The 12194-nt window shown below is 44.7% G+C and overlaps 1 protein-coding gene across 3 annotated transcripts in view; it reads left to right on the top strand.

Annotated features, from left to right (window-relative positions):
- The window catches only part of CEP76 (centrosomal protein 76), a 54181-nt gene extending 47147 nt beyond the window's left edge, over positions 1–7034 (top strand). For all 3 annotated transcript variants that reach the window (XM_075314576.1, XM_075314575.1, XM_075314574.1), the window contains exons 12-13: positions 6028–6245; positions 6772–7034. In XM_075314576.1, the coding sequence (XP_075170691.1) occupies positions 6028–6245; positions 6772–6910 (357 nt within the window). In that variant the 3' untranslated portion in view covers positions 6911–7034. The remainder of the gene's footprint in view (positions 1–6027; positions 6246–6771) is intronic.
- The last annotated feature ends 5160 nt before the right edge of the window (positions 7035–12194 follow it).

Here is a 12194-nt window from a genome sequence, read left to right as displayed (position 1 = left end):
AAGTTCCCCATTGACTTCTACTATACTCGGTACACGAGTTGATCCTGAGCATGGCAGTGCTCGTTCATCACTAATTCTAATACATCTAGACGATATAGAGAACAGTCACAGACAAAATAATCTCCTTAGGACGGTTTCACACATCCGGCTTTTCGCCGGTTTGCCTGTTCCGGCGCACGCCAGTACAGTGTATACAGTACAGTGGCAGAGCGAGAAGCTCCGGTCACATGCTGTCATATGACCGGAGCATGTGACCCCGGAAGTTACAGCGCTGCCACTGTACTGTATACACTGTACTGTCGTGCGCCGGAACCGGCAAACCGGTGAAAAGCCGGATGTGTGAAACTGGCCTTATCCGTGGCCTATCTGAGGAAATCCCTTCCCATATGTTGGAGAAGAATGTTAACACTTTATCCTGTGATTTACTTGGGAGGAAGGAGAATTATTTTATTGAAATGGATAGAATCTGCCAGAATGGCCAGCACGTCGTACTCTACACCCATTGATTCCACACGCTGAATAGGAGGGGATACAGCTTCCAATGTTTCAACACTTGTTTTGCCGCAATGGACACCTCAGAGATGTCCTCTCCAGAATGACTGATAAGTATATGTAACTGTCACATACTAGGCCTACAATTTAGTCATTATTGATGCCTAAAGGTGGTTGCCAGAAATTTCCTTTAAGTATTTTTATCAGGAAATTTTGGGTACTCTTTTTACGATCACTCCCTTTTCCTCCTCTTCTTGCCTATACTCAGCTCTGTTTTTTTTTTTTCTTTTTGATTTTTTTTTCTCTGGGTATATTTTATATATTTTGGATGTATGAGTAATCTGGGTCTCTTGCGGAGGCTATCTCTGCCATGGCTTCCTCAACACCATTTTGGTATTGGAGCCTGTTCAAAAGGTCCTTTTTTTTTTTTTTTTTTCTTTTTTTTTTTTTCTCCTATTAGGAGTCAGTAGTTTTGTTTGGCTTGGCTTATGAAAGTTGTCCCTTCCAGTATCATATGTCCCCCCATGTGTGCTACCAGTAATGTGAAAGCCTCCTATATTTTTTTGTAACAGATGACGAACCTGAGTGGGGACTTGTTTTGTGGGTTGAGTAGATGTTTTTATTGGTGGCATCTTGGGATACAGAACATTCTGGATCACTTCACATATATTCTGTGATTTGCTGAGCGTTACATTGGGGTTTCCATTTAAATCTACAAAACGCAGGATTCAGATGAAACCCCCGACAGATCATTCACTAATGATGCAGCTCCCCCCCCCCTCAAGTTTTTGCAGCACCATATTTTGAGACATATACTTTTGCTATATTTCTGTCAACCGAGTCATATGAGGGCTTTTTTTTGTGAAATGAGTTGATGTTTTTAATGCTACTATTTTTGAGTGTATAATATTATTTGATCGCTTTTTATTCGAACTTTTGGTATGCAGAATTAAAGGGGTACTCAGGAGAGATAAAAAGTAAAATAAAATTGTTCTGTCCCTGCCCTCACACATTATGAAGCTGAGCTGGCCACTGTAGTTCTAGTTTCTTTTAGATCACTTGTAAATCAATAAAATAGTCGCTGCTCCTCACCTCTCCCATATGGGACATTACAGACCAGTGTAAAGCTCTGTGCTTTAGCAAAGAACATGGGGTATGGCAGAATTATAATTTTTTTTAGACTTGTGGGATCTGCTAAAACTCAAAACTCCCAAATGAGACTTGTTACCTCAGCACCAGACTTGTAGCCTATTGAAAACCTAATATCCTGGCTGCTCTTATAGTCAGGCTTGGATGGAGTACACCACATATCTAGCCTCTTCCATTCAGTTACACGTCAAGAGCTTTGGCTGAGACACTTTACTGAGTTTGACAAACTATATATCAAAAAGGAAGACCCTGCTCATTGTGTTTCTCTCCTGTGTGTATTGTTATGGGAGGCAGAAAGCTCAAATACCGTGGCTGGATTGTAGGGTGCGTGGGACCAGGAACGTAATAGATTTATTTTTTTCCTCTGCTCAGTGGGAAAAGATCTTACGCTTACTCATAAGATCTCCATATCTTGCCATAACCAGGAGACAAACTATAAAGGCTGCTTTACTCCAGAAGATCTATCGTGCGATAGATCGTCGGGGGTCACGGTCTTTGTGACGCACATCCGGCATCGCTTGCGATGCCGGCCTGTGTGACACCTCCTAGCGACGCAGTATCGCTCACAAATCGTGAGTCGTGTACTGCTCGCTAGGTTTCATAATATTGTTTAATTTAATTGTTCATCGTTCCCGGGGTAGCACACGCCGCTCCGTGTGACACCCCGGGAACGATGAACATCGCTTACCTGCGACCCGCGGCTCTCGCCGGCTATGTGGAAGGAAGGAGGTGGGCAGGATGTTTACATCCCGCTCATCTCCGCCCCTCCGCTTCTATTGGCCGGCGGCCGTGTGACGTCGCTGTGACGTCGAACGTCCCTCCCATTCCAGGAAGTGGACGTTCGCCGCCCACAGCGAGGTCGGACGGGAGGTAAGTACGTGTGACGGGGGGTTACCGACTTTGTGCGCCACGGGCAGTGATTTGCCCGTGACGCAAAAAGGACGGGGGTGGGTACGATTGATTGTGAAATTGCACAATCGGTCGTACCGTGTAAAGCAGCCTTAAGATTATCTCTAAATGGTACAGGATCCCCGACCTCTAACTTTTCTCTAACAAGTGTTGGAGGTGTGACTCAGCTGTAGGTAATATGGATCATATGTGGTGGGCCTGTCTGGGTCTTCATAAACTTTGGGGCTCAATTATTTACTTCTTTAATAGACTCTTTGGTACAACACTACAGAATTCTCCAGAAGCTGCTTTACTTTTGGTACCCCCATTGTTAATTTCATCTATCAAGAAAGGACTCTTCCGAATATTTTGACAGCAATGAGACATCCCTAGACATTGGAGATCATCTACTCCCCCTCTAAGCTAAAGTTGGTTGAATCTGTAGTCTTTTAATACATATGGAAGATCTAATAATTGGCTCCATTCTGAGTCTGATGACTATATAAGGGCTTGGTTGCCTTGGTCGTCTTCTTTTATGAGCTCTCCTGACTTTAAAACCTGGTTAACAAATCCATAATGAGTCTAGTAATGATATAAGCCTTTTTGTATTTGAGCTTGTACTTTTTTCTCTTACTGTGTTTCCCTTCTTTGGATGTTATATGTTTTTCTTCCTACTCCCTAATCCCTCTTGTTGACACTATTCAGTCTATAGTTTTTTATTCATTATATCATTTTAGATCATATAGTATTGTATATTTAGCAGTTCTACTAGTAGACTTGGAAAATTACCACGGTATTTCTGTACTGCAATTTATTTTTTCTCTTTTCCCACACGATTGCAAAATTTTGGTGATTTGGTATTTGTTAAATTTCAAATAAAAACATATTGAACCATAAATCTGCCCATGTGAGGTGCAGAATAAGGCTATGTGCCCACGGGAAATTAAACCTGCGGATTTATCTGCGGAAAATCCGCAGATTTTCTGGATTTTCCAGATAAATCCGCAGGTTTCAGCATGTACAGACACTCCCCATGTTATCCTATGGGACATGGGGAGTGCTGTGTCCATGCTGCGGATACATGCAGCTGCGGAACATGATGCAGATACATGCGGCTGCGGAACATGCTGCGTATGTCCCGCAGACGCACGTAATTGCATGTCAATTATTTCTGCGGAATTACCTGCGGAAATCCCGGCCCTCCACTATGGAGATAGAGGCCATGACTTCCGCAGGTAAGTCGCACAACTGCCCGCAGATTTACCACAGCTATTTCGCTGTACTACCGCAGCTAAAAATAGCTGCGGATTCCGGCAAACAGCTGCGGGAAACCTGCGGATGTACCTGCGGATATATCCGCAGGTACAAACTCCCGTGTGCACATAACCTTGGAGTTGTGGTGGTACTCCTCACATTTTGGCTAGTGCCCAGGAATTTGAACAGAGCAGTGCAGGATTCCAGATGTCTAGGATGGAGGTACAATAACGTGGTCTCCAATATCCATCGCGCGTGGAGAGGAGTGTGCACCACTGTGCCTGACTCCTTAGACTAACCGCAACACCCAGAAAACTTAATCAGGGTAATTGCCTTTATAAATCTTAAGGCCCAGTCACACTAAACAACTTACCAGCGATCCCAACAATGATACAACCTGATAGGGATCGCTCGTAAGTTGCTAGGAGGTCGCTGGTGAGAGGTCACACTAAGCGACGCTCCAGCGATCCCACCAGCAACCTGACCTGGCAGGGATCGCTGGAGCGTTGCTACACGTGGAAGCATGCTGCGCTTGGTAACTAAGGTAAATATCTGGTAACCAACCCGATATTTACCTTGGTTACCAGCGCACACCGCTTAGCGCTGGCTCCCTGCACACATAGCCACAGTACACAGCGGGTTAATTACCCAATGTGTACTCCGGCTACGTGAGCAGGGAGCCGGCACTGACAACTGAGAGCGGCGGACACTGGTAACGAAGGTAAATATCCGGTAAACAAGGTAAGGGCTTCTTGGTTACCCGCTGTTTACCGTGGTTACCAGCGTCCGCAGAAGCCAGCTTCTGCTGCCTGCACATTTAGTTGTTGCTCTGTCACTGTCACACACAGCGATGTGTGCTTCACAGCGGGAGAGCAACAACTAAAAAATGGTCCAGGACATTCAGCAACAACCAGCGACCTCACAGCAGGGGCCAGGTTGTTGCTGGATGTCACACACAGCAACATCGCTAGCAAGTTGTGCCTCAGCAGCGATGTTGCTAGCGATGTTGCTTAGTGTGACGGTACCTTTACTGTTTTACTATGTTTTTCTCTACACTATGCTGCATCAGCCACCTAAAATATTATCATCATATTTAACCTACTACCATAGAAAATTCAATGGCAATTGGGAGTTAAATCCTCCTGTCAGATTACCTTTTTAAAGTAGTCTAAGGAAGACAAACCCTTATTATATTCTCACCGATCCTTCTGTTCTCACTAATCTATCATTAGTTACCCTCTTTGGAAGATGACCATCTACAGGTGGCTCCTCGCTCCCCATCCCTCATCATCTAATTATGCAATTCTAGATAATTTATTCTTGGACTTCCCATTGTGCATTTCCTCTGTTCTGGAAATTTATAAATTGACCACTGTCCATTACCATTCTTCCTGCCAATGGAGAATGTCCCTACATACTGACACTGTCAGCACTAAAAATACAGTTTCTGACAATATAGAAACATCTTATAGTACTAGTATAGCACTACTTGGACAACCCTTTCTTATTCTCTCCTCGTCCACCCCCGTAAAAATAAATAAGCCTATACTCACCTCGTGTGCGGCCATGTTTCCAGCGGTGTTTGAATCCACGTTCCCAGGGCCCACGTGATATGATATGACACGCGAGCCCCGTGACCAATCAGCGCCCGGTTTCTATCTCCCTTGCCTTCGGACATTTGAGCTGGATGTGAGCGCTGTGCTGACTTCCTGCTCGAACATCACGTGAGCCCCAGGAACGCAGCTTTAGACATCGCTGAAACTATGGCAGCACCAGAGGTGAGTATAGGCTTTTTTATTTTTATGGGGTGAACAAGGGGAATAAGAAGAGGTTGTCCAAGTAGTGGACAACCCTTTAAGGAGAATATTTCTTCTTAGTTGTCTATATGTCCATAAATTTCTAGGAAAATTTACAGAATTATAATCATGGAAAGCTGTCAAATATGCTCCAGAAGTGTGTACTAAAACAGATGTCAGGGGAACAGGTTGACTTGTGCCTTAAATTGTACCTCGTCCTTTTTCTTAATAACTGGATCATTCCCACTGCCTATACAAGTAATACATAAATACATGTGGTCACTCGTGTATTTATTTTTTTTATCAAACCTTTTCAGCAATGCTATGAAATGATGAATTCTGTGCATGTTCCATGTATAAATTCTGCAACAAACTACGGTACATTATTCTCTCAAGTCTAAACATCCTTAAAAGTGCTCTGATCTCATGTCTACTCTGTGCTCTGCAGGATCTAGGTCTCACCACTGTTTGGGATGATCAGCTGTCTTACCTACTGTCTCCTGCCTTGGCTGCATATGAAATAGAGCGAACCACAGGAATCTCAGCTGGAAATGAGGAGTTTCAGGATGCCATCAGGAGGGCCGTGCCAGATGGTCATACTTTCAAAGGATTTCCCATTCACTTTGTTCATCGAAATGCAAGAAGGGCATTTGCTACATGTCTACGGTAATACAAATAGTTCTAGTGTTACTCATAACTAATTAAAATATTGTTTGAAGGTACTTAAGGGGGTTTTCCAGTTCTGGAAAAACTCTGTTCCCCAGCTGTACCTGGGCATCACAACAGGAGTAGGAGTAGAGACTCAGCACTGGACCTGAGGGATGAGTAAAGCAAAGTTTTTGTGTTAAATAAACTGCGGCCTGGGTACAGGGATTTTTCAAATTCAGAAAACCCCTTTAATATGTTATATGGTTAAGTACCAGTAGAAGATAGTAATTGCATGAGAGAGATGTGAAGTAACCCTGACATTAATCCATGAATCAGAAAAAAAATCAAAGGACCAGTGCCCATTCACAAGTAGAGGCTCAGCCTCCCAACCCTGTGCATGTTTCGCATGTACCTTCATCTGGGGTTACCAAATATAAAAGGTCACATATACTTCACATTTGCATTGTTCACAAATCTTCGCTTACACTTCTATGTCTAGTCTTCCTTGTTGTATATATTGATTTCTTCCTATGTTTTTGCACAGATCCCCTTTTTGTGATGAGATTGTTTGCTGTCGTGGAGATCAGATGCGTCTTGCAGTTCGAGTGCGCGTTTTCACATATCCTGAATCGGCGTGTGCCGTGTGGATAATGTTTGCTTGTAAATACCGCTCTGTTTTATGATGCATACCTTTTCATCTGTCTAATGTACTGCTACATTGTAATCTGTATTTTTTTTTTTAATATATATGTAAATTTAATTATATTTTCTTAAAGGGAAAAATCTTTTATAATAATAAACTATTTTGGCACTACAAGTGTGTTATTTATCACTACCTCAAAATGGATAAGGGGTCTCCTAACAACAAGGTCTGTTTAATACTATGTCTTGTCTAAGTCCCTTCTACTTCTTTTCATTAAGGATATATTTTTTTTATCTTCTTGTTATTTCTAAAGAACTGCAAAGTTGGATTGAAATGTGTAAAATCTGAATCTGGTTCAGTCCTGATTTCCGCACACGCCATACTCATGGCTGTATTATCAGAATATTGAACATTTGCTGCGGCCGTGGAAATATTCAGGAAGATTTCTGCTTTGTTAAAACATGAAAAACCGCGCTGTACTCACTGGGTCCACTGGTGAGTCTCCAGCACTGCTCCTGGTGTCTGGCATTGGCAGTCGGGCTGTGAGCTCAGCAGCTCTGCCTGTCCAGATGGGACCCCCTCATCAGAGTCTCTACGATTACTGATTGGCTGCTGCGCTGTTGACATGATGTCTGTATCGCAGCCAATGTTAGACTTCCCCAGGAGCAGCTTCACAGATTCGCCAGTGGACCTGGGAAAGGTGAGTACAGTCGGTTTGTTATGTGTTAATAAGCTGCAACCAGGGCAGAACATTACTTAAATGCACTTAGGGTTTGTTCAGATATTTTCTTTTTTTAAGCAGTAATTCCTGAAAAACCCATTGGTCCAAATAAGAATATAATTTGGCTTAATTTGCTGCATGTTTACTTAGTAGCTGAGATGCGTATATCCTTAATTTATTTTTTTTCCCTATTTTTTCTTATATATCCCATTTATTGTAATGTGTGAATAGACCAGGAGTCTTACTGTATCAATTCCAGATGGCTATATATCTTTTGGTTACCAATTTACAACCAATAAATATCTGGTTTCACATATTTTAGATTCAAAGTCCAAGTATGAACCTCATTGTGTGGAGAAGTTGATGGTCTCCTGACACGTACTGAACAGCCTCATCTATGCCTATAATGCTGTTGTGTTAGAATCATCATATGGGAGGACTTCCATTCCTTGTAGTAGTCTAGTTAGCCGCCTTTGAACTGATTCTAACTTCTGAATGCCCTTCTTAAAATGCGAAGCCCAAAACTGGATCCCATATTCCAGATGTGGCCTTACTAGTGATTTATAGAGAGGTAACAATACATTGGGATCACGGGATCTAATCTGTCTTTTTATACACCCTAAAATCTTGTTTGCTTTAGCATCTGCTGCTTGACATTGAGTGCTGCTACTCAGCTTATTTGTAATGAGAATACCCAAGTCCTTCCCCTGTTCTGTAGTCCCGAGTTTTATATGCAGCTGTAGACTTGATCTTTCCTATGTGCATTACTTTACATTTATCAACATTAAATCTCATTTTCCAAGTGTCTGCCTATCCTGACATCTTATCCAGATTTTTTTGTAATATTGTACTATCAAGGTCAGTTTTTAATATCCTACATAGTTTGGTGTCATCAGCAAAGACTGACACTTTACTATCAATCCCATCCACAAGGTCATTAATAAAGAGATTAAAAAGAACTGGTCCTAGCACAGATACCTGTGGTACCCCACTGCTGACTATAGCCGATTTAGAGAATGTACCATTTATGACTACTCTTTGTTTCCTATCTTTTAGCCAATTCCTTACCCAGTTGCATATAGTTTCCCCTAGTCCTTGCTTCTGTTGCTTTAGTATAAGGCTATTATGTGGTACAGTATCAAATTCCTTTGCAAATTCCAAATAAATCACATCAGCTGCATTACCAATATCCAGGTTTGCACTTACCCCCTCATAGAACCCCAACAGGTTGCTTAGACACGACTTATCTTTCATGAATCCATGCTGTCTGTCGGTTATTATATTATTTTCTGCAATGTATTTTTGCATGTCATCCCTTAAAATGCCCTCAAAAACTTTGCATACTACTGATGTCAGGCTTACTGGATGGTAGTTGCCTGGATCCACCCCCTTACCTTTCTTAAATATCGGTACCACATCAGCAATCCTCCAATCCTGAGGCACCAACCCTGTAGGTCAGGAGACCGGAGTCCAGCCCGTTCTCTAACAGCAAAAGTATGAACTGGCCTTTATTCATTTCTAAGAGCTAGACAACACTTGGATAACAAGACTGGAGACTTCGAGTCAGCATGTAGGCACCTATATATCTAGCAAGGCCATATCCTAGTTGGCTGTAGATGAACTACCACACGTCGCTCTGAAGACTCCAAAAAAATTGAATCTCTGCACAGGTTATCGAACAATTAAATATTATCTCAGCAGTTCTTTTAATTTTCTTTTCTTTGATTCTCTTTTGTCCCATATTACATAAAACTGAGAAATATACAGTATAGAAATCTTCTGTCTCAGGCGATCAGACATGACTGCCTCCTCTCCTTCACTGCTGTTTGTGTGGCTGGAAAACAACTCACTGCAGCAGAATCCTCTCAGTTATGCCTTGTCTGCAGATGGCCAAAAATAAAAATAAAAAAAAACAAAGCCAAACCCCTTGCCTTTTGGATAGGGGCTTCTCCTGCTAACAGTCAAATTATAGACTGATCAGCAGAAGATTCAGTATCATGCAGAAAGTGCTGCAGACTGACAAACAGGGAAAGGAAAACTTTTCTCTGTTTTAAGATGATCACTCATTTCTAGGTTAATGTGCCTTACATCCCGCGCCCCCCGACTGTTTTCACCTTCGCGACCAGGCCAATTATTTTGATTCTGAGCAGTGTCACTTTATGATGTAATAACTCTGGAATGCTTCATTGTGTCCCAATGATCCTGAGACTGTTTTTTTTTTTTTCGTTTTTTCGTGACATATTCTACTTCATGACAGTGGTTAATTTAGGACGATATTTTTTGTGTTTATTTCTAAAACTATCAGAATTTCCAAAAATTTCTCATTTTTCAAAGTCTCAAATTTTTGCCCTTAAAACAGAGCGTTATGTCAGAGAAATGTTATTTATTAACTATTTTGACTATCGTTTCATTGGGGGACACAGGACCATGGGTTATGCTGCTGTCACTAGGAGGCTGACACTAAGTAAACAGAAAAAGTTAGCTCCTCCCCAGCAGTATAACCCCTGAGCCGGAGGCGGGCTCAATCAGTTTTTTACTTAGTGTCGTAGGAGGCTGATGTGGGCCGACTGGGCCCCCTTCAGCCACTTGATTTTTTGCGTATTTTTTTCATTTTTTCTCGGCGACGCTCGTCGCTCTCATCTGTGGTATTTCTCTGTTTCTGCAGGTATCGTTACTTCTCTACCTCAGCCTTTCGCAGCCCATGTGGGTACCACTCCCCAGGGTCGCAGAGGTTTGAGTTTTCGGGCCCTCTCCCCCGTCCATGCCCACGGTACCACTCCCGGGTTTGTTCGCGTTGGGCAGAACCTTCCTGGGCACCCCCTATCCAACCTGCGGTACCACCCCAAAGGGCGCAAGGGGCTCGGCAATAGGGACTGCACCTGCCGCAGCGCGTCTGGATCTTAGAATGGGGCCCGCAGCGCTGCTACAGATACAGAGGGGCTTCCACCCTCCACCGGCGTCCACCTCCCTGCCTTCTTCAGCCTGCTTCCTGGTGCCCGCAGCCATCCCTTCGGTGAGCGGAGCACACAGGAACATGTGCAGAGTCTCACCCCTGCACACTGGACAGCGCGCCGCGGATCAGGTAGGACACCCTCTCCTACCTTCTCCCCCTCGGGCGGCTGCTAAAATTTAGGCCCCGGTCTGGGCCTAGTCGCCTGGCACCCCAGCCACGTCCGCGGAGCTCCCTGCCGACATCCGAGGTCGGGTGGATCCGCATCGCTGCTGTGCCGCCGCCGCTTCGTGGGTGGGTCCGCCGGCGCTGCCTCTGCCCGCGGCGGCAGCTTCAAAATTTAGTCCCCGGCTTCGGCCCTGTCTTCGGCGTCCCAGGCCCGCCTCCCGCGCAGCGCTATTGGCCGCCGGCCTCTCCGTCTCCGCCCTCCGCTCTGCCACAGGCATCACTAGGGGGGTGGTGGATAGTTTTTCCCGCTCTCTTCGGTCCGCCTCCAGCCCCCTCAGCGTCCATTTTAGATAAAAAAAAAAAGGAATTATGGCAGACTCCTGGTCTGCGGATTGCTGAGGCTGCAGCAACCCTTATCAGGAAAAATAGACCCAAAATAGCCACAATCATTTAACGATAGTAGGTTTTTATTTATCATGGGTTGAGTTATTACAATATATGTAGATTGAGTTTATTAACTCTTACAGGTCTCAGCTTGAGATATTTGTTATTTTGGGTCGGTAAGCTCAGGTCTACGTTTCCCTCAATTGTGTCTTACCCCAAATGATGTCAGATGGGTGTTTTACAACTACCGCAACCACTGGCACTGCACGCCCCTGCTCCCCGCCCCTGCCGGATGGTTAGCGCCTGTCTCTGGCCATAAATCCCCTCGCTGGCGTTCCTCGGGTTGGTGCGCATGCGCTGCGTCTCTGGCCGACGCTCTGTCAAGATCATCCACAGGACTGGCGCATTCCCCTCGGGGACGTAAGTCCCATACCAGGGACCTTTTCCTCTGCCGGAAGCGGACCCGCCAGGTCTCGTCTTCTGCGGCCCCCCAGGTTTCACCTTAATCCCCAGGTCCAGACTGCCTTTCCTCCGGTAGCCTTTCGACCTCTCGGGTGATGGCCCAGGCGTTCCACCTCTGCTGGACTCCGAGCAGGACCTGGATGTTTTGACGCATGACGAATAGCCTGCTAGAAATGGTGAGTCAAGCCGTAAGGCTACGGACAGCCCTCTTCTCTCCGTGCACGCAGGTCTCCTTTAAGACATTTGGAGCGGACCCTTGATGTATCAGGGGACATCTAGAGTTCGCCGAGTTACCGCGTGATCACTGACAACAACCAGACATGACGTTTACCAGCGGTAAGTCTTGTCATTATCATTATTCCTTTCTCCAAAGGGGTTTCGGAGAGAATGGGCATGCTACACTGGAGTCGCTGATTGATCACAAACAACAACCAGACACGCCGTTTACCAGCGTTAAGTCGTGTTATTGTCATTATCATTCCCCCAAAGGGCTCCGGAGAGAGGGGGCATGCCACCTTGGAGAGACGAATGTGGCGGGCCCCTGCGGTTTACAGGGGACATCCAGAGTTCGCCGTGCTGACTGCGTGAACATGGATATTTCCCAGACACGACGTTTACCAGTGGTAAGTCCCTTTATTT

This window comes from Anomaloglossus baeobatrachus, chromosome 6 (genome assembly GCF_048569485.1).
Source record: "Anomaloglossus baeobatrachus isolate aAnoBae1 chromosome 6, aAnoBae1.hap1, whole genome shotgun sequence".
In the NCBI taxonomy this organism is placed as follows: domain Eukaryota; kingdom Metazoa; phylum Chordata; class Amphibia; order Anura; family Aromobatidae; genus Anomaloglossus; species Anomaloglossus baeobatrachus.
Note: the sequence above shows the minus strand (reverse complement) of the source record. Positions and strands in the feature narration are given on the sequence as shown.